Raw genomic sequence first — 23,148 nt, 5'->3', positions numbered from 1 at the left:
AAAATAGGAGAACTAGATTATATAGAGTAATATTAATAAAAACATGACCAGAAGCATCATTAAGAAATATTTCCATACCAAAAATATTTCCCATGCATTATCTAAAATAACCACTTGCCTGCAGTATGCCTTCCTTGATTCTGTGACATCCTTTGGAAGAGATCATTGTTATGTCCATAATATCTATAGTTCTCATGTACACGATCATTTAGCTGATGCCTCCTTTGACCATCATAGAAATCATAGTAATAGCGGGAACCAGCATCTCCATTTTCTGTAACAGAGTTAGCTTCTGTTAAAAAGGACTGGGAGGAAGAACCATATTCCCGAGGGACATCAGCCGAATTTCTTGCAAGATAGGAAGGCGCAGATAGTCTGTTGCTTTCTCGCCTCATTATTTCATGAGGTGGCCTCTGAACCGGAGTTCTAAGGAAACTCTGGTTTCTAGAAACTATTCCATCCCCTCCAGCAGAGTAGGCAGAAGAACTTGAGTCAGGAAGGCAGATATCAGTTCGCCTTGGAATGGTCGGACCATGACGGATAAATGAAGGCATCAGATCTGTAAGAGTAAAACATTGTAATTTAAATACAAACTTTGCTACAACAAGTATACATATTAGGTGCAAAATAGGTATGCTAATTGGTTGACCGTAATGCTAAATTAGATTGTAGAAATCAGGAAATTCAATGCTAAGGTTTTCACAGTAACATTAACTCAGCCATTTTAAACAAATATACAGAGTTCCAAATCCAGAAGGGACCGTCAGATAAACTAGTCTGACCTTGGATATATCACAGGCCACCAACACATTACAGCCACTTGCACACTAAATCCAACATATGGAATTGTACCAAAGTATGTTGTTATATTATTATTAGAGCCCATAGGAGACTAAACTACTGTGCGCCACCAAGAGAGAACATGAGGGATCAGAAGGTACAAATGCCCAAGGCCTTACCAATGGGAGGGAAATTGATTAAATGAGATCCTGGCAAATGACCTGTACACCCCACACTGCAGAGGAAGGTAGAAAACCTCAAGGTCATTGCCAACCTGACCTGAGACAAAATTATTTCCACATCCCACATATAGTGATCCATTAGACCCCTGGAGCACGTGAGTAAGAACCAGTCAGCCCAACACCTGAGGGAGATCTCAGTACCATCTCAGAGTACCGGCTCACCTTGCTTTTCATTTCTCTATCTCAAATACCACAAAAGAATCTCAAAGCATCTAGTATTAAGCCTCAAAACATCCATCTAAGGAACTTATCTCCATTTTACAGATTGAAAAATTGAGGCAAACATAAGTTAACGAGCTTGTAAGCTCTTTAGAAGAGAGGCTTTTACTCTGTTTGTACGGTGACTAGCACAACAGCGTCTCTAGGTACAAATGCAACATATATAAATTATTTGCATTTTACTAGCTTCTAAAGACCCCAGCTGAGACTGAAGCACCATATACACATATAGTAAGAGGTAGTTCTTGCCCAGAAGAGCTTGCCATCAAAATACAGAGTTCATGTTACTTCTCCAAAGTCACACAGCAAATCAGTGGCAGAACAGAACTCAAATCTTTTAACTCCCAATCTAATGTCCTATCATGAGGTCTGCATTTATGTACTTACAGTGACTGAGTTTGTAAGTGACTTTCCCACAGTCTCATAGGAAGCCTGTGTACACACCCAGGAACAGAACCTATACTTTACTGTATCTATATAACATGGCCTAGCTAGCAATGCTGTAATTCTGAATGCTTAATTTCTCAACTTTAATGTTACATTAATGTATCATAGCATTTAATAGCTCAGCTTTAAGGAAACCACCATAAGACATGAACATTAATTGCTATACTGGTTCAGAATCTAAACCATTTTGCCTCTATCAAGTTAAACACCAACCCAGAGTGGTAGACCTCACTCAAAAGGAAAAATATGCCAATGTATTCAATAACTGTTTCTAAAGTTTGTCTTTTAAATTACACCTCAGTAGATGCAATGAATAAATAATTTGCCATAAGAAGTGCTCTGACACTAGAGCACACAATGGCTTGTTATTTCACAACAAAACACTGAAAACATTTCTAATGTATAGACAACTTTAAACTTTTACAAGTTTTAAAAATAAAAGGTATAATATTTTTAATCTAGGCTGTCTCCTTTCTCACTGGGAAATACAGTAATATCATGCCATTACCTTATATCTTCAGCCATTTTTGATCTGTACATGCAAAACTGGTTATCAGATTATTGTTACAGCGAGAATAGAATTTTTAAACTCTTTTTACTAAGAAGGCTAAAACAATTAGTTCATAATTTACAGTATGATATTGTATTTGTGTAACAGTTTTTAAATTTTAAAACTAAAACACATGCCAAAAAAAGAGCACAACCTAAAGAGTTCAAAGTTCATTTCCCAAAAGTACGTTTTCAGCTCTTGCAGTTGCAAAGGTAACTGTTCAAACAACATGAGGCTCTGCTGTCACACTCAGGCTTTGTCTTTAAGCTAAAAAAAGATGTGCTTTTATCATAGGTTAACTAATTAGATTAGCTAGCCTGCTGTAAAATCCTATTAGAGTCAGGAGACCACCGACAGGTGGGGAGTACAGTGCTGACCTTGCCTAGCTACCTCCTGGTAAAAAAAAAACTACACATGCCTTGTCTCTATTAGGATTTTACAGTGAGATAAGGATCACACATTAGTCATCTTACTATAAACACCCCCCCGCCCCCCGCCGCTATTTTGGAAATGAAGATACAGCCTTAGCTTGCAAAAAAGAACACTGACTTTAGGAGAGCTGCGAACCACTCCTATTCATATGAACAAGTTATTTAAGGAACATTGTGAACTAAATAAAAATCACACTTTGTGTGAAGAAGATACTGTCTTCTACAACTGGAACTGAGAGATTAGAGAAGTTTGTTTACAAAGTGCATTTGACAACATTTGTGTATAGACAGTTTCCCCTTTTCACAAAGGTCTTCCATACAGCAACAAGGAAAAGAACTCGCATGGCCAAGTGGAACTAGACTGGTAGTCTGAAATCCTGCCTGCTTTTGATGCTTAATGCTTCAAGCCCACAACTCTGCATTACTGTCATTTTCACATAATCAAACGGTTTTGACTTCTGTTTATAAAATATTGAAAATTGACGAGTAAGATAACTTTCCTGAGAAAATACTAAACTAAAAACGTAGAGATTCTGCTGCTCATTTATAGTTACATGTATTAGTATTACATCCACCCACAGTTTTACTTTTTGTTTGTACAACCCAAAATTAATCTCTGAAACTGCTGTCTTCAGTAATCACAATTTCAATACGTAACTAAAACTAAGTGTAATGTGCTGTGCATTAACAAAACAGTTTTTAAAACCGAAAATACCGTAAACTGGGACTAACCGGTTTTCCCAGGGCAGTAAAAACCATGATTTTAGCTGGTAAAAACCCATCTCTGGTAAATACCATGCCAATCCAGCTGGCTAGGGGATTTAGAGGCAGGTGTAGTACCTCAGAAGTTTTAACAGACTTTATTTGGATTTGCGCTCATTACACTCCGCAATGTATAAACAAAACACAGAAGAAAAACAGTCCCTTCCTTTAGTGTATCCTTAAAATAAAAGCAAACACCAACAATTCAAATATGTACAACTTACATACACTGGTACATACTTCTTACTGTTCACATGCATTTGAGCTATCCCCTGGGATCCTACATATCAAGCTGATAAGGATCCCCTTCAATTGCAGTCAAAGAACAGAGGTTTTACTATCACATCAGGTGGGCAGGGTGTCACTATAGGCCCCTGCCCACCTCCTGGGGTGGGTGGTCTTCTTTCCCCTCAGTTAGGATTCCAGGCCTGGGGCCCGCTCCCCACTGCCCCACAACTCCAGGCCTGGGGCCCGCTCCCCCATGACTCCAGGACCAAGGTATATTCCACACTGACCCCCGGGGGGCCGCTCCCCACTGTCCCATGACTCCAGCCCCAGGGCATGTTTCGCATTGACCCCCGGGGGGCCGCTCCCCACTGCCCCATGACTCCAGCCCCAGGGCATGTTTCGCATTGACCGCCGGGGGGCCGCTCCCCACTGCCCATGACTCCAGCCCCAGGGCATGTTTCGCATTGACCCCCGGGGGGCCGCTCCCCACTGCCCCATGACTCCAGCCCCGGGGCATGTTTCGCATTGACCCCCGGGCGGCCGCTCGCCCACTGCCATGACTCCAGCCCCAGGAATATATTCGCATTGAACCCCCGGGGCCGCTCCCCCACATGCCCATGATCCAGCCCCAGGGAATATTCGCATGGACCCCCGGGGGCGCTCCCCACTGCCAGACTCCAGCCCGGACATGTTCCTCGCCACGACCGCCGGGACGCCCCCCCGCTGTCCCAGCTCCCTGGGCCACGTCCCCAATGCCCCCGGGCCCCGCTTTTTCTCGCCCCTACCCCCAAGCCTTGCGGGGCCAGGGCTCCTTCCCGGGCCGCGCCGCCCGGACACTCACTGCGGAGCAGCGGGCTGGTGCTCCTGCTTCAGTACTTGCCCTTGCACTCGCCCGGGCTTGGGAGAGCTCCGTTGCGGTCTTTTCCGGGACAGCATCCCCCGCCCGGGGGGCTCGGCCCGCGACGCCTCACTCCGCGCGCCCCCGGCGCGGGCCCGCGCGGCCCCGGCTGTATCATCCCCGCAGGGCGGCGCGCAGGCCCCAGACGCACGACGCTCGCGGCGCCAGGAGGGGCAGCGCGCTCAGGCCGAGGAAACGGAAGGGACGGGCCCGCCCCTCCGCGGCCGACAGCCCTGTGGAGCCAACGGCGCCCGCCTCGCCGCCCGGACAAGCGCCCCCTGCGGCAGGCGGCGGGGCCGCTCGGCCAACAGGAGGCGCCTCTTGTCCCGCGGCGCGGAGCGCTCGGGGGCAGAGGGTTCCGTGGCCGTTGGGGCTGGAGGGGCGGGGCCATACTCAGGGGGAGGAGCCTGCAGCCCCCTCAGCGCCCTTTGCCCCAGCCGGGGTGGCCCTGCCCCAGGGGGCTGCTCGGGACAGGCGCCTAGGGCTGGCTGCAGGGGGAAGGGAGACCAGGCGACAAGATGGGGGCAGGAGTGGGCCCAGACCAGGCAGAGGGAAGGAGCGTGGGAGAGACAAAGGGCCCAGCCAGGCCCTGGGAGGAAAGAGGCAGGAAGGGAACACACAGGACACACATTTTATGTCAGTTAGATCACAAGCCCCCTCTCATTGTGGTGGCTGGGCACCTGGTCTAAGAGCTGGGCCTGCAGCTTCCGTGCTTTCATTCCACGGGTAGGGCTAGTCCCCTTGCCAGCCACAAACCCACAACAGGGTTGCCACAAACTCCCTCAGGAGGTGAGCTCCACCCTAGGGCCTGTTCTCATTCTCCAGCGCCCTGGAGCTGTCACATCTAGAATATCAGGGTTGGAAGGGACCTCAGGAGGTCAGCTAGTCCAACCCCCTGCTCAAAGCAGGCCCAAGCCCTAGATTTTTTACCCCAGTTCCCTAAATGGTCCCCTCAGGGATTGAACTAGGTGTAGCAGCCTAATGCTCAAACTACCGAGCTATCCCTTCCTTCATGAACACTCCCCTCTGACAGCGAAAAGCAAGAGCCACTAGGCTAATGGATGGACATGGTGCAAAGCTAGTTGAGGTATACAAGCTGCATATTTGTATTACTGCAGCAACCAGGACTCTTGTGTTGTGTGCATGTCTATCACCTAACAACAAACAATCCCTCCCCTAAAGAGATTACAATCTAAGTGTAAGACAAGGGATAACAAATGGATACAGACAGGGATGCATGTTGAACAATGGTGACAGCACACCAGGATTAAAAAGGGCACAGAAAAACGGTTACCTACCTTTTTGTAACTGTTGTTCTTAGAGATGATGGCTCATGTCCATTCCATTCTGGGTGGGCGTGCACCCACATGCACAGTCGTCCGAGATTTTTGCCTTACCGGTAGCTGTAGGGTTGGCTTTAACATCTAGAGTGCCTCGCTCATGTGCTGGTATATTAGATGTTGCCAACTCTATGCCCTCTCACTTCCTTCTTGCCAGCAACTCTGACAGAGGGGCAAGAGGGCAGGTAATGGAATGGACATGAGAACACATTTTGAAGAACAACGGTTACGAAAAAGTAGGTAAGTTTTTTTCTTTTTCAAGTGCTTGCTCATGTTGATTCCATTCTAGGTGACTCACAAGCAGTATCCTCGGAGGTGGGCTCTTGAGTTCACAGTTGAGTGGCTTGCAGTACTGCTCTATTGAAGCCAGCATTGTCCTGGACCTGCTAGGTAAGTGCGTAATGGGATGTGAACATGTGGACAGATGACCAGGTGACTACCCTACAGATGTCCTGGGATAGACACTTGGGCTAGGAAAGCTACCAAAGAGACTTGCACCCTGGTTGAGTGGGTGGTGACAATCGCCGGAGGTGGCACCTTCGCCTGGTTGTAGCAACAGCGAAAACAGACAGTGATCCAAGAAGAAATTCTTTGAATAGACACTGGATGACCTTTCATCCTGTCGGCCACTGCGATGAACAATTGCATTGACTTGCGGAATGGCTTGGGCTTTTCAGTGTAGGCTAGCGCCCTCCAGACATCTAGGGAATGCATGAGTTTGAGGGCAAAAGTTTCTGCAGATCTGCACTTATCCTCAAAAGACTTTAAACAGCTCTCATGGGGTCACCAGTGGGCAGACTGCATGATGAACATGGCTTGAAGCCAGAGGTGAAAGTAAGCTGGTCCGGTCCGGCATACCGGCAAGACCCAGTACACCGTGCCAGACCACACCGTGCCAGACCGCGGCTCCGGCAGCTGGGCTGGGGCTGGATTTCAAGGGCTCAGAGCTCCCGCGGCTGTGGGACACCCAGAGCCCTTTAAATCCTGCCCGCGGCTCCGGCGGCCGGGCTGGGGCTGGAGTTTAAAGGGCCTGAAGTTCTGCAGTGGCCAGAGCCCCGTGGGCTCCCAGCCACCTCTGCAGCTGGGAGCCCCCGCTTGATTTAAAGGCCCTGGGGCTCCCAGCCACAGCTGGTGCCCCGGGGCCTTTAAGTCTTGAGAGGCACCGCCTCTTCCGGATGAGGCCACGCGCCCCTCAGGACTCCGGCAGTACCGGTAAGTCCTGTAAGTTATTTTCACCCCTGCTTAAAGCTTGGGGAACGGGGCATGCCTGGCTTTGAGGCGAAGTCCTAGCCGGGACTCTAACTCCTAAACAACCACTCTAACACTTAACTTAAAGGTCTAACTAAATACCTATCAACTAAGAACAAAGGAGGCAGAACAATGGACTGTAAGAACTGCTAATGCTCTTGTGATCCAAGACAAGGCACTATGACCAAGGCCTTGGTTACACTGGCGCTTTACAGCGCTGCAACTTTCTTGCTCAGGGATGTGAAAAAACATCCCCTCCCCCCAGCACGCAGCAAGTTACAGCGCGGTAAAGTGCCAGTCTGAACAGTGCCCCAGCGCTGTAAGCTAATCCCCTCGGGGAGGTGGAGTACCTGCAGCGATTCCAGTGCTGACGTCGCAACTACACTCACACTTCAAAGCGCTGCCGCGGGAGCGCTCTTGCGGCAGCACTTTGGAGTTTCGAGTGTAGCCAAGCCCCAGGTGTGGTAAGAAGGAACTGAGAGGGTGTAGGGTCGGCAATGCATGAGTGTGGCACTCAAGAGGGAGCTACAGCCGACCCTACAAGTACTTCTAAGGCAAAAATGTCCGACTGCACATGAGTGCGCACACACGTAGAATGGAATTGACATGAGCAAACGCTCGAAGAAACCAACCCTCCAGCAGTGCAAATTAGAGGAAGCTCATTAATCTGTGACCAATAGAAAAGCCTATTTGAAGTCATACACAAACAAAACATGAGGTAAATTTAATCCTAAATTCTGAATATATTAATTTTTACAATCAAATAATTGTGTATTAAAGATTAACTTTTTAATAAAAATATTTAGACTGCTAATGATTAAGGAGGAAAACACTGGAGGATGAGGAGAACAGGCTAGAGTAAAAATAAATTAAGAGGTAGGTTCATTATTGTTTTTTTTCCTCCCTAAACTGGTTTAATCATTTTTTTCATAATGGAAAATTCATGTTTTTATCATTAACTACAAACCTGTCAATTTTTATTACTATTTTACTCAGTTAAAAATGTAGCTTTGATTAGTACAGGCATACGAATTACAACTGAATAGAGTTATTGGTCTCCACAGCAAAATACTCAAATATTTCCATACAAGGAATAAAAGAGCAAGTTGCGAGTACAGTAATTTATATTTTTAATTTCTGTATAAATGTCGGTTCATTTTTTCTGTTTTACATGATGGTATAAAGACAACTGTTGTAATACAGTATATTATACAGATATAATACAATGCAAACTTGATAAAAAAAATACACCCACTAGTCTTCATCGCTACAGAAGTTAATTATCACTAATTACAACATTTGACATTTAGTGGGAATGGAAGCTATTAATGGGTGAGAGGGCTGAACATCAGCAAAGCAACAGAATGCAATTATAACAACGTCATTTCCTTTAGATTTACCAAAGGATTTTGCTGTTCTTTGCTAAAGTACACTGTTCCCTTAAATCATTTTATGCAACAGCCATAAATAGTGAATGTCAGTTGGGTTACAAAATCCCTTTGCTCTGACAAAATCAAAATTTCCTTTCTTTGAATTTAAATTCAGTCTCATCTGATTGAGGAAAAAGTGCTAATACTGTATATACTTTTTATCAATGCAAATTGACACAGCTCCTTAACTGTGCAGATATAAAACAACCCCTCAAGTTGTTTGGAATTAATTTGTATATATTCCCCACCAAAAAACCCCAACAACTCAATTCCAAAACACTTATCTTCACAGTGATTCACACAGCATGATGTAGGAAACAATGGTCATACTTTTTAAAACACTGTTATATTATCTTTGAATTGGCAAGACCCATTGTTTTGATTGAGGCCTAGTACTTCAAGTTTTGTTGAGCATACATGAGTTTGCTATTACAGACTTTGGCATTTTAAAAATGCCTATATGGTATACCCAGGCTTCTAACATGATATTCAGGCATCAGAGACTATAAATACTTAATACTTTTCATAGGTGTATATCCATTGGCTCAAATGCATGGTAAAGAAAGTATATGCAAGTAATTGTGCCAGCCCAGTGGTCAGGCATACATTTCACTGACAGAGCATCAGAGTTTGAGTCCTCAGTTTCACCACTGCATACCATCTGGGGAGGAAGTGCCCTAAACTGCTTCTCAAGCAACCCTTCTGGCAGATGCTCTAAGCAGCATTTAATAGCCCTGAAAGGTGCAACGTCAAAGGGCACTTTTGAGAACGCTTTATTCACACAAATATCCCAAAGAAGTAACCTTGAATTTTGACTGAACAAGGGAGGTTGAACTCCCTCATGGCCCCCCACCTCCCAACTGTCCTCATGGTTGGATTAGTATTTGAAGCTAAATACATGAAAGGAAGGATACATTGAGAAAAGAGGGAGAAATCAACCTCTGTGCACTATCCCTGCAACAAAAGTTACCTTCCTAGTTTCCCCTTTTTTGACATTGATTCTGATTAGTGCTTTTTTCTTTAAATCCAAGAGAAGATAAGTGCCAGAAAGTAAAGATTTGGAGTCTATTCTTTTAAAAAAGAATACATGTGAGATTTTATTTAATTATGCAGCAATTTAAGGACAATCTCTACTTCAGTATCCCCATAATGTCTGACAATTTGCCACATGTTAACATTAGAGGCTAGTCTACACTACTGCCGTAAATCGATCTAACTTACACAACTTCAGTTACGTGAACAACATAACTGAAGTCGATGTAGTTAGATCCACTTACCACAGTGGCTATACTGTGCTGTGTCAATAGGAGAGTATCCCATTGACTTCCCTTACACTTCTCGGGGAGGTAGAGTACACAAAATGATGAGAGGGTGCTCTCCCATCGATTTAGTGCGTCTTCACCAGACCTGCTACATCAACACTCGCAGCATCAATTGCAGCAGTGCCAATCTACCAGTAAGTGTAGACACGGCCTAGGTCATGTCTAGTCTAGGAAAATATAGTGCATTAAAAAAATGCTAGCTAACACCTTTTCCTAGGATGACCATATCCAGCTGAATTCTGTCTACTCTGCCAGTTTAAAAATACTGCCTAGTTTCCTAAGCTTGACGTAACCTTAGAAACGTGTGCTCAATTTCCTTATTGTCAACACACATTTTAGTCCAGTTGCCCATGCATCAAAACTTTATTATGTATGTGACTTACCAAGCTAAATGGTCAATATTAGCATAAGCAAAATATTTATACTCTTCGGAATTTAAAAAGAGAACACCAATTTACTTCAATGTAATTTGCAATAATAAAAGACCGCTTCTGCAGTCAATGTAAAAATGGTGTATGCAAGCGTTAGAGCTTGTCATCTACCAAGATAGAAGATTGAGAGTGGAAAGAGACAGCACAGTACAGTCAAAGTAATTTCTAACTAAGGTTTTCTTGCTTTGTGTAGTGCTAGATATGTTTGTGCTATCATTGTAATTGGTCTACCTTTTAAAGGTATATTGAACAAATCTTTTTAGAGTTAAAATGTAAACACTGCAAGCTGATTTTTGTTTTTAAATAAAACTCTGTATATTCATTGCACTCTTTCAACAGAGAAGCAGTGCAGAATTTTCTATCATCGGACATGCATTCATGGTGATTATTTTCTCTGCCGTGTCTTTATGCTTCATTCCTGTACACAGGAAGAAAAATCTCTCTGGATTCTTGTAACATCCACAATAGTCTGCATAAAGGAATTGAGCCGACTGGCGGTACAATGAAAGAGTCACACCAGGTATTTATTATCCAATCCCTCCACTCTCCAATGAATAGGTAACTTTTTAGGTACAACAGTCTTGACAGTGCTTCACTGGCTTTCTAAATCAGTGCTTTACCTGGCTAAATCAGAATAAACTGAAAGTCATTCTCTGCAGGCTGGCTAATGGCTTGTGGCAAGTGAATTGACAGTCTCATTTCAGTTCCTAGTGGACAGTTGCATGTCACAAATACTACCGTAACTGGCACCTTGTTGGCAGTCTCAGAGACAAGGGTTTGAATACACAGTTTGAACATTTTTAACCCTTCCTCCAAATTCCACTACGGCTGCCAAACTGGCCCCCCCTCATCTTGATCAATTGATCCTTCAAGCCCTCATATAGATTGTGCCAATCACAACATCTTCCAGTCTTATCCTGGCCCCTCTCACCAGTATTAAATTCACATTTTAAAAATCTTATAGTCTTAAGTCTATTTTTATCTGGTTGTATTAGATAATACAGTTTGTTTTATCATTCTTTTCATAAACAAGATTTCTTAAAGCTTGAATAAGTGGTTATCTTCATACACAGACACTAAGTTCCATATTTATAGTAGTGCAGGAAGCTAGTTTATGCTATCGTTCCAAGTTGCTGAGGTGACCTCAAATATAACCTTACAATCACAAACTCAGATCCTGTAGCAGGATCCATTAGCAGAGACCTGTCTCTGCAGAGTCCCACTGACACCAAATACAAGTTTGTATGGTCATCAGAGGTCTATGTTAGTAGAACCCATTGCAGGATCATTGCCATAGATATTACAGACTAAAGTTTATGTAGGTCCTCTTCTCCATTCTCCTGCCAATACAGGTTTATTCCATAAATACATTTCAGTGCTTTGCCTAGTTAAATATTCAAGTAGAAGCCACATCACTTTCTGTTTGGAGATTGTTCCTCTGTTTTAATTGAAGGCCCCTAACATATTTGTAAAGGAGTGTTTAATTGCAGCTGTGTAAGTCATTATCACACTCACCACATGGGACATTTTGCAGGATTAGAAACTGCTATGTTTAGTTAAATGGCAGCATTCGATTTACCAAGTTTTAACCACCATTGAGAAGCTGAACCCTGGAAAGAAACAGCCACTGATCAACAGGCTAGAACCTAGTGCATCAGTTGAAGCATACTGCTTTAGGGAAACTCCAGAATCTATTTGCAGCCTAACTGAGACCTAAGTTGCAAAGTTTCCCCTTAGACCTAGGTTTCAATGTAGACATGAGTTACCAAATTAATTCACTACAATAAAACCAGAGTATATATTTAAAAATAAAGCAGTTAAAATAAGTTAAGTTACATAGAATCACAGATTCAAGTCTTTTCTACAATCCTGAATAGAGTAGTTTTTGACAAAACTTGGCAGGAAGGTGGTTTAGGAACGCAACCACATGTTTGTTGGCAGCTATCAGTTTAGGTTTTAACTTTAAACTATGTACTTTGGGATCTCTGTTAACTAACATCTAGAATACAAAAAGGCAGCACAGTGAGAAGTTGAAATCTTAACATTTCAGTAAAGTGCAAGAGAGCTTCTGAATATACTTATGGCTTTGCTATGTCCTTAGTTGAGGAGTAGAATTCAAAGACGGTGATGCCAGGTTCTTTACTATCGTACTGAGGTTGGCAATCTTTTCTTCTAAGAAGTAGTTTTTCTTCTCAGCAGTTTTCTGTCGCTGTTCTGTCATCTCCAGAGCTTTCAGCAATTGTGCGTTTTCAACATAGAGATCCTTAACCATTGCATCTGCTTTAGTATTCTTGGAGAGCTAAATATATTATATATAGAAGTTACTACCAGCTTTTTATGTATGAAGAGATACTCATGAAAGCAGTGCTGTGTTTAGGCAAGCTGCTGGTTCAATTTATTGTGAGCACCCTCATCCATGCATTCATGTAGTGCATGATTATATGAAATCATCCACAGTAAAAGGATACACCAAATTGGATATTTTCATGTGTTATAAATGAAACATTTCCTAACGTTTATGGGCACTACTAGTATCTTGAAGGTGGAAAGAGGTTATGCAGAAGGTCAGATATGAGACAGATATTATGGGTCCACAAATCAAGATCTGCAAACCCTTGCTTATGCAGTTAGTGCATTTAGTTTGTAGAATCATGCCCCAATTCTTTAAGGCTCGGTAAATTCTCATACACCAGAACCCATCAAGCCCAGAGTGGGAGACGACTGCAATTAGACACGACACTGGGTCCCACAGATACAGCTGTGATGGAAAGTTCTGGAACACAGGCTTTCCCTATTTAAGTGGGTGAAACGCACCAGTACTCTGCCTTTATTCCTTTGAGAACAGCCCTTTTGTGGGTGATTTGAGGTTATGGTGAGGGCAGCTGGACCCTGTCTGTCAGTACTGCATTTCCCTGATGAGTCAGTGAGTAAAATCTGTTGGCCTCCTGCTTTACAGGAGAGTCCAACTGCAACTGTTGACTCCAGAAGTCCAGGGATGAGCCCACCAATCAGGGCTGGCTCCAGGCACCAGTGCAGCAAGCTGGTGCTTGGGGTGGCCTAGGGAAGGGGGCGGCATGTCCGACTCTTTGGCAGTGGGTCCCTTAGTCCCTCTCGGAGGGAAGGACCTGCTGCTGAAGAATGAGGCAGCGGTGGTCGTGGCTACTTTTTTTTCCCTGCTGCTTGGGGCAGCAAAAACCCTGGAGCTTGTCCTGCCATCAATGATAATTCCTCCTGCCTGGGCCTTCCACACCACTATTGTCCCAAATCCATTGTTCAACTGAACAACTGGCTTGGTCTGTTCAAGATTCTCTTCTGTCCAAAGACTATGTACTTGAATGTAATGGTTAGCTATATGCTTGGCCATATTAATCTGCCTGGCAAATTTACTACCAGATATCTCAGCTCTTTCAGGATGCCAATCGTCTTATCTTCCTTCCACTGCTCAAGAAAGTCCTCTCTGCCACTCCTGGAGATGTCTACCAGTCCCTGCTCTTCTCAAAAGAGATGAGTAAAAATTAAAATAAGTGAACCCAGGGACCATCTTATCTCCTGAGGAAGGGGAGATCTTAGTTTTTTGATTTCTCTAGCGACTTGTGTTTTGAATCTTTGGAAGCTTTGTTGGGTTTAAGACGCAGTTCATTCACCTGTAAAGTGAAGCTGCCTCTGGGGGACTAAATTTAATTAAAACTAGTTGTCTCCAGCTTTGGGTGGATAGATTCTGTCATGAGGGAAATATGAGGTAGGAACAAATTGTCTCAACTATTTAAATCTAATATTGCAACAAAAATTGCATTTTTTAATAAATGTGCTGACTATTTACTAAGGAAAGTATTTTCCATTTCCCCTCAAGTAATCTGATTTAATACATCCCCAAAATGTAAATTGTTTGATTGAATGTAGAATATATAGAAGTTAAGTAAATCCTATACAAAAGACTTAAAATTTGATTTTGGGAATGGATTTTCACTCACCATGAACTCCTACATGCATTGAAAGGGAACACAACATTTGTGACATGGTGAGGAAAGTTAAGTACACATCCGTGCTCAATATACCAATCTACATGTAGTGCATTTGCCTGTTTTCATCCATTTTATCTCAAATAAGAGATCTTATTTGTATACTTTTCAGCCCTGAACTGAAATAAACTTGAATATTAGCGTAATTTAGTGAGACCACTAAAAAGCTCACTGGAATTCATGGGCATTTTTATTTTTTCCCAACAGAGAAGAGATGAACATTTAGGTAATTCAGAAAACGCTTGTATCCTAATAAAGGAAAACAGGAGCAAAGACCCTGCTGTGTGTCTGGGTAAGTTTTTCCCCTGCCACATGCTACAAATCCTTGGGAGGGAACATCCTCAAAGTGTAATCTTTGGGAAAGTACCTTGTTCTCCCTCTTACCCCATGTACAACCACTCTTCAATTAAGGTCCTTCTCCCAGATTGGAGAGGTTTATTTCCCAGGTTTAGGTCTTGCAAGGTACTGAGCAATCATAATTCCCAGTCAGTTAATAACAAATAGTGGATGCTGAATTCAGAATCTTTAGTCAAGTGTGCTGTGTTTTAGATCAAAAGCATAAAGGACTTTTACAATCTACTTTGAACAAAAGTAGAATCTGACACACTTTTGCTCGCTTAAGTTGTGTACACAAGATATGTGGGATCCCAGGAGAGGAATGGTAAGGCTTACTTGTTCTTTCAGTTGGTTCACTTTATCTTGGAGAAGCCTCTTCACAAGCTTCAATTTCTGCTCAACGTCCATCATACGTTCTTCCATCATCTTTAGAAGCTGAGCATGGCCCCCCTAAAAGGTGAACAGTTGTGACGGTTAAGTAACAAAGACACATTGTTATTTGTCTCCTCTCAGGTGATACTGGGCTGGGAGACAGATTTGGTAGCCAATACAAGTCTGCTTTAAAAGATGGGCTCACATCTGTTACGCAGTTTGTGTAGGCAAATACTTATGCACTTCCTCTAAAGGGAGGCTGTCAACATTAAAATAAATTTTTAGAGTCCTTATTAGCAATATCTTAAATTATTAAATTTAACAAATCTAGTTTACTTTCATATGTACTTTTTGCTTTTCACTCAGGCTGGGCAATGAAAATCAGACCTGACAGTTTTCGCTTTCAGTTCTCACGCTCTAGACAAAGTTCTGATGCATTTGGGTTCACTACTGCAGGGGAACAAAAATCATACGAACCTATTTTTATTTTGTAAAATATTTGTAGTAAACTGAAACTAAGGCATGAAGTTTGACAGTCTCTCTTTAAGGTCAAATAATCCCCACAACCTTCAGCCTTTAAAAATAAATGGAGGGACTTGCTACTTCCCCAAAAGTTTGCTTCCTTTATTATAGCTGTAGATCACAGTCTTCTGGCTATTCAGAAATGTTAGTAATCAGCCTCCTTTTGCCAGTTTTCTTCAGCAATGTAACTCTTAAGCCAGCTGAAACAATAATTTACTGCAATCAGAATACCTGCAAAAATCAGACACTGCATTGCAATTTCCCTGGAGCAATTGGGAACGGGAGGCAGCAGATCACCAAGAAAGGTATTTGGAGACATTTTGGTAATTAGCAATCATAGGCAAGAAAATACAAACAGTGTTAGTTTAAATGCCAGTTTCTACCTATGTTTTAAAAAGGCATCTGAATGGGTGTTAGCAAAGAGTCACTTTGATAAAATACTGAACCCTGAAAGGGCTCGTAAGCAAGCCACTTTGTTACATGGGGTGGGGCATTAATGGGAGGCTGGAGGAGAGTATTTTTTCCCAGAGAATAGTTGCTTATTTTTTAAAAATTCTATAGAATGGATTCCATTATAGAGGGAATTGCAAATAGAATTACATTTTACCTGAAGAAGCTCCAAAAGGATCTCAATAGAAGGAGGAGTTTTATATATACTGTAGTTAAACAGTATTTTAGAATTACATATCATGTAGGAAGCAGTATATAATGTAGCTGGACTGGGGACTTTTCCAGAGGGATTTAAATATAAAATTTAGCAGTAAGTAGAAATTACCATAACAAGTTCTAGCCAAAATATTTTCATCTATCTTTTTTTTAAGTTTAGTGAGATACTCTGAAACATAGGTCCATAAATACTTTTGTTTGGCTGTTGGTGCATGAAGTGAATAATTAGACCAGCATAACTGTACACTGTGTTGTAGCTGCTTGGTCTCAGGATGTGAGAGACATAAGGTGGTGAGGGAATATCTTTTACTGGACCAACTTCCATTGGTGAAAAAGAGAAGCTTTTGAAAATTAGCTCTGTGAAGCCTGAAAACTTCACTCTTTCACCAGCAGAACTTGGCCCAATAAAAGATATTATCTCACCCAACTTGTCTCTCAAGTATTACTAAATAAAACTTACAGGTCTCTGCAGATATTTTTTGTTCTATTTTGTTCTGGTTTATAATCTGAGTTGTGTGTTCAAATGAATTTGAGAACACCAATTGAAACTAAGTTCTACCTGATTAGTCTATGAATCTATAAAGCCTTCTCATGAAGTTATAGGAAGTGAGGTAATGGACTCAAAGCAGGTCAGGTTCATTCAAAAGATGTAAACCTCAGTAAGTCAGGACAGAGTTTTGTTAAAAAATAGTTTCACATGACTTGTACTTCAAGTATACAAGAGGCTATAATGCTGTAAATGTTTATACACATCTGTTAAAATAATGCAGAAGTATAGCTTAAAAACAGTAACTGCCAGGAAACATGGGAATACTAAGAACTGTGATTTGAAGATGGACTTCAGTCATTACAGATGCTACTTTTTTGTCCAAGTTTTTAAATCCAACACTATATAGCAAGTGGATGCTTGAGACCAAAATCCCATCATCAAATGTGCACATGCAGCTCTTGCTAAAAATGTATGCGCAACTCCCACTCAAGTTGAGGACAGAATGTGGGTCCATGTTATTACATATTCCCATCCGCAATATCAGAGAACAGTGAAATAAATATTTTGGCCAAAGTTTTTGTTTAGAAAAGCTGAAATTCTGTAGTCAGTATGATACATTAGTAAGACAGAAGACACCATTATATTTAAAACGTTTTATTTCTCAGGTACATCAAAAAGTGTCATCTTTCCCTGTTAAAAAGTTTATACATCTTGTACAAAACTCAGTATAAATAACTCAGATTTTCTTCAAATCTCATATATAACAATTAGTACCTTTTGATAAAAATAGTTACAACCATTTGAGAAAAATAGTGTATTTCTTTCCACAATGAACAAGTCAACAATTTAAATAACATAAATAAAAAGGATTTGTAACAAATTGAAAAATGACAGATTGTGAATTTTCTTCACAGAATAGGTTCTACACAAATAAATAGGAAAAACAATACTGTAGAGGCCTTTTTTTTTTTTTATAAAGCACAGAATAATTTGATCCTCAAATTTCTCAGCTTATGCCAGTTTGAGTGTAAGTAAGTTTATCATTGCAAGGAATGAGATCATTAGCAGCCAAGCTTTCAGAGGTGCCCAATCCTCCTGTAGGAATCTGCATGCACTGCTCGCTGCTCCGGTAGCAAGGCCTAGAGAAAGAAGGCAAGTGGGACACTTCACCCTGATATCAAGATTTTTTTTTTTAAAAAAAATACATACACTGCTATTAAAGTAAACCACCACCAAGCAAGCAAAGCAAAACAAAAGCAGCAGTCATCACAGAGCATGCAGAGAATCACAAATTACATTTTTCTAAATATTGTACAAGCACTACACAAATGGGGTGGGGAATGTCAATTAACTTTATGCAGTTGCTAACTAGAAAAAGTGAAGCTGTAAACTTCTGGTTAGAGGAATACAGCTGCCACAATATGTATATAGTCTCAATATTGTTGGGAGACTAGCAGCATCTGCCTGAAGGGTGTAGTCCAATTCAACTACATTAGAAAGAGTTCTCAGCATTTTCATTATAAACCTAGTTTGTAAAGAGACTATATCTGGGACACACAAATTGGCTCTAGGCTAAAACTTTATTCTGGAAGGGGTTTCACTACAATAAGTTGCTTTTTAAAATTTTCAAATTCAAAAAACAATCTGCAGGAAGTTTTTTGGTGTTTATACGGTGTCCACACAGGGATAAAATGAGGGACAATCAATTTTTTTAAAGTATTTCGGACAGATTAGTGCATGTTAGAAAGCATGGCATTAAACAAGCGCAGGTTCTAAACATATGGAAAAAGAATTGGTTAGGTGACAGGGACACTTGTAGTTGTAAGGTTATTGTATATGGAGGAGGAAGTGAAAGAAGTACGGGGATTGCTGCTGGGGCTAATATACTGCAGACAGAATTGGAAATAAATGACACAGGAAAGTATCAAAGTTTGCACCAGACAAACCAAAAAATATACTAATGTAGATGAAGGATCTCAAGTTCAGAAAGGTCTAGACAGGTTAGTGTGAGTAACAGACAGCTCAAGAGTTTCAATTTACAGAACTTGAAGTCCTGAATACAAAAACAGTGATCCTGAAGGGCAACAGCTTGAGAGCAATTAAAGATGGAACAAGGACAGAACATGGCTATGACCAAAAAAGCAAATAAAACGGGGACAAAAAAGAAGCACACAGTACAACTCAAGCACAAAGTTTGTCACCATCACTCTACTTGTATGCATATTTGCTGTACCTAATTTTAAGCACCTTATTAGATAAGGCCTTGGAGCTAGAAGAGCTCTGTAGGAGTGCAGCAGCAGCAACACCAGGACTAGGTGGGTTAAATGTATACAGACAGCATGGAAAATCTGGGGTTGTACTCACTGCTGAAATGACGGTGGAGAGGGGATATGACGCAAGTTTTCAAGATGCTAAGGGGACATTGAAACGTAAATAAGCTTTCAACTAAATGTTTCCCCTAGGAATCAACTAAGAAAAAAAAGCAAGGTGTTTTTACAAAGGAACCTTCTATTTTGTGCTGAACTAGAAGCTGCTGACAAAGATATAGTCCCTGACCATACTGATAAAGTGCTCTGCTGTAACAAAATTGATTACAAAAAAAAACAACCAAATCAATCAAGTTAAACCTATGTGAACCCTTATTGTAGATGCAGTGGAGCTGGTGTAACTTTTTTTTTTTAATCAATTTAGTTTGCTTAAGCTCTATCACTGTAAGAAAGGGATAAACAGGTTTTAAGTACATCTGTTTGCACAGGTTTAACTAGATAGATTTTAAAAATCTAATTCAATGCAGTATAGACAAGGCCTTGCAGAGATAAACAGGAAAGATTTACACATTATTCACCTGCAGAACCACCATTTATAGCATATAGCTAGCTTATGCTTGATGAGCTCTCAAATAATTTAAAAATTTGTTCTCCAAAAAAACCATACAACCTTATGTACTCTTAAGACAGTTCACAGTATGTTAATTTGCAGAAACTGCTATAAGATTGCTTTTTTCTGCCTTTATTTGTTTGCTTTTAAACAACAAAATTTCAGACTAAACCTTACACTCTACCTTTCATACTCTTTGTCACCAAAGACCTTGACATATGCGCGGGCAGCCCAGAGCCCTTTGAATCCCGGCCATGGCTCTGGCGGCTGGGCTGGGGCCAGGATTTAAAGGCCTCCGGGCTCCCCTCAGCAGCAGGAGCTCTGGGCCCTTTAAATCCCTGTCCCAGCCCCGCAAAGCTCGGGGTTCCCCCCGGCCGCTGGACCCCCGGGCCCTTTAATTTGCCCCTGAGCCCAGGGGGCTCCCAGCCACCTCTTCAGCTGGGAGCCCCTACTTGATTTAAAGGCCCTGCATCTCCCAGCCACAGCTGGTGCCCCAGGGCCTTTAAATCTTGAGAGCCACGCCTCTTCCGGATGACTCCGGCAGTACCGGTAAATCCTGTAAGTTACTTTCACCCCTGACATATAGTAACATTGCCTTCTCGCTGGAGTGCCTCACAGAAGACCTTACATGCAGTATAGTTTGTATTTAATTCATCCTGCTGTGCTTTCCTTTAGTTTTCCTGATTTTGGATGATGTGTCTCATGCTTAAATATTTAATACTCTTTAAAAAAAAAAAAATGGCATCACCGAAGAGGTTTGTCATTTTTGTTGAAAAAGTCCACTCAAGTACATGGCACTTGGCAGGAGTATGAATTTTTTTTGATAGAGCTATCCCTGTCACCCCAACCCAGTCTCTGTATAGAGCCTATGTATATGAGTGAGTCCCCAAAAGATATGGTTATGAATTGATTTTCATTGTTTTTATGCTGAAAAAGTATACTGTGTTGTGACTCCTTCTGCCAGGATACACTTTATACTCTTGTAAACAACCATGAAGGATCCCGTCACCTTCTCAAATCATTCCAAAAGGATAGCATGATGTCAAGTTTCTTTTACCCCGTGAAACAAAACACTATTGCTACATAAAAACAAAAATAAACTGAGCATGTTCAAAGGCTCTTCCTAACTTTTTTTTTCAAAAAATCAGCTTTTGAAAGCCCAAGGCTTTAAAGAAAAATGCTACAGAGTTTAGTCTACTTTGAGCGTAAGATTGTGTTTAAATTTAAGCTTTTGTGTTGAAGAGATATGGGGAAGTGTTTACAGTAGTGTTTTTTAATCAATTTTATCTGAAGCTCTACCTCCCTTCATAAAAGGAAGTCAGGCAAACATTCCGGTTTACATATAAGGCAGAAACCTGTCTTTTGGGTACCTCTTTTGCTTTTGAAGCAATTTAAAGTAGGAGAGAGAGAAACTCCCCAAACTGTAGTTTACAGTGGAAACGCCAGCTTTCATACCAGTGGTTCTGCATTATCTCTTATAACACACTTCTTGCACATTTGGGTTATATTTTGTTGTTCAAATAGTAAAGAAACTGGATGACAACTGCATTGAAAATCCCACCCCATGTGAATGCTGGCCACAATTTAGTCTTGAAAATACATTCTGAATTTTCCTTCAGAAATGGCAATGTTATACAAATTTTATCATAACGCCACCTTCCAGAATGTCTCCTCCTCTGACCTGAGAATAATGAAGCTGCAGTGACGGGTTTGTTAAATGTCTGTATTATGTCAGGCAGCATTTGACACACCTGGACTCCATGCGACAGTGATATACTTTGCTAGTTCTGCATGCTTTAAATACAGATGTTTGTGCAGTTTATAGTTGTGCTGTACCTTTAAAACTGTATAGTTTCATACTTGATCACATATTAAAAAATATAAATAAAAACGGTACTGCCAAATCAAAACTGTAGATCAAAAGGAAAAAAGCTAGTAACATCTAGCTGGGAATGGTTAAGACTGCAGAGTTAAGCTACGGTCTCAGTCAATGGCATGCAAACTTAGGGCATGTTATACAGATATTTGTATTAGGAAGATACCATTATTTTTGAACTGGCATAAACAGAGAAAGGATCACATCAGAATGGAAAAAACGGGACAGTTAATCAAAACATTTTCTAACTCTGAAGCTGCACAGTAAAGAGAGTTGTACCTGTGACATGTTTGTTTCAGAGGGTCTATTTTCAAGTTCCTCCTGCAGTCGTTGACTCCTCCTTTCTGCCTGCTGTAGCTGATGCTGGAGTTGCAGGAACTGCTCCTTGGGCACCATAGTACAGCCTTGCTGCTGGAGCTGCTGCAGCTCCTGAGAATGCTGGGATTGGCTACGCATCACATTGGAGCTCGAGTGTAGCATCTGAGTAATAAAACCAAACCAGCCGTTAGGAGCGATGTTGTTTACACTTCAAGCCAACCAAAAGAGCTATTTAGTAAGTAGCTATTTACTAGCACAAGCTACAGGACCCTACTGGAAACCAGCTTCAAGTCTTCAGCAAGCTCTTTTTCTGGATAACTGAGTCAAACAAACTTGATCTGATGGTGAATACATGCACTGTGTTAACTATTCTGCAACAGCTCTGGTTTTTTACCCACAATAAAAAGTTATGAGGTTAACAAACCTTTGTGCATTTTCTGAAAGGGAAAATGTATGCGTGTTTGTTGTTTTAGTCTAATGAAATCTGACCTTTGATCCATGTTTTCCTGGGCCCAGTTTAAAATTTAGGCCTGTCAAACCTAAGTGAGCCATTGGTAATTTTTAACTTCAGTGTTCGTTTTGTTTAGACTTGATCTTAACAGCACTAGCTGTAAGTTTAGTATTAAGGCACAGCAAAAGCAACCAAGCAGGGGCTTGGCGAAAGGAGGCAGTGCAATTATTGACTTGGTAAAATGGGCTCAGGTCACTCCATTCTGATCCAAAGCTTTCCCAACATTCAGAAGAAGTGCTCAGATATGTGGTTTTGGTTTGGGATCCATCTCTAGTTTAATGGAATTTCATTAATATGCCAAAAGCCATTTTCCTAAAGGAGAATGGAGAGTAGGATGTTTTCAGCTCAGTGCATGTATGATTTAAGTCATATAATGCTACTCATTATATCCCATTCAGATTTGTGAGACTAAAGCCTCATTCTTTATATTTACCCCTAAATGCTGGAAAATGGAAGCCTTTATATTCCCAGTTACTCAAGTGATGCCTCCAGCTACAGGCAGAGATTGCCAACCAAACAATTTGACTTCTATGTACAGAAATGGAGTCTTGAAGGGGTTCCTTCAGATATGGGTGTGTTTAACAATCTGAAGAGGTTTCTTTACCATCAAAACCTGATGTCTTGTCTATCCTAGAAGAGGATAATCCCTCCAGCAAACCTTCCTTGTGTAGACACAGCTTATACCCACAAAAAAGTGCTTTTCCAGTTATAGTTTATACCAGTTCCCCAAGTGAACTAAGCTATACTATCCAAAGCACTTTTATGCCAGTATAACAGTGCCTAAACTAGGCCTTTTTGTATATACATGTGTTGGGGGTAGGGAGGGGAGGCCA

The 23,148-nt window shown here is 41.6% G+C and overlaps 2 protein-coding genes across 9 annotated transcripts in view; both read right to left on the bottom strand.

The window, feature by feature from the left end:
- SAV1 (salvador family WW domain containing protein 1) overlaps positions 1–4,595 on the bottom strand; it is a 32,836-nt gene extending 28,241 nt beyond the window's left edge. Inside the window, 3 exon segments of the mRNA XM_032775646.2 lie at positions 119–559; positions 4,501–4,519; positions 4,521–4,595. Of these exon segments, the coding sequence (XP_032631537.1) occupies positions 119–559; positions 4,501–4,519; positions 4,521–4,595 (535 nt within the window).
- Positions 4,596–8,258: 3,663 nt separating this feature from the next.
- Positions 8,259–23,148, bottom strand: part of NIN (ninein) — a 116,773-nt gene continuing 101,883 nt past the window's right edge. For 3 of the 8 annotated variants that reach the window (XM_032775591.2, XM_032775572.2, XM_032775627.2), the window contains 3 exons: positions 21,766–21,966; positions 15,020–15,133; positions 8,259–12,627 (listed from right to left, as the gene is read on the bottom strand). In XM_032775591.2, coding sequence (XP_032631482.1) covers positions 12,418–12,627; positions 15,020–15,133; positions 21,766–21,966 — 525 coding nt within the window. In that variant the 3' untranslated portion in view covers positions 8,259–12,417. Of the gene's footprint in view, positions 12,628–12,709; positions 15,134–17,377; positions 17,873–19,097; positions 19,145–21,765; positions 21,967–23,148 lie in introns of those variants that run through there. The other 5 variants (XM_032775632.2, XM_032775583.2, XM_032775566.2 and 2 more) reach the window with 4 other exon arrangements.

This window comes from Chelonoidis abingdonii, chromosome 4 (assembly GCF_003597395.2).
Source record: "Chelonoidis abingdonii isolate Lonesome George chromosome 4, CheloAbing_2.0, whole genome shotgun sequence".
Taxonomy (NCBI): domain Eukaryota; kingdom Metazoa; phylum Chordata; order Testudines; family Testudinidae; genus Chelonoidis; species Chelonoidis abingdonii.
The sequence above is the reverse complement of the archived record's forward strand: the minus strand, read 5'-3'. Positions and strand labels throughout refer to the sequence as shown.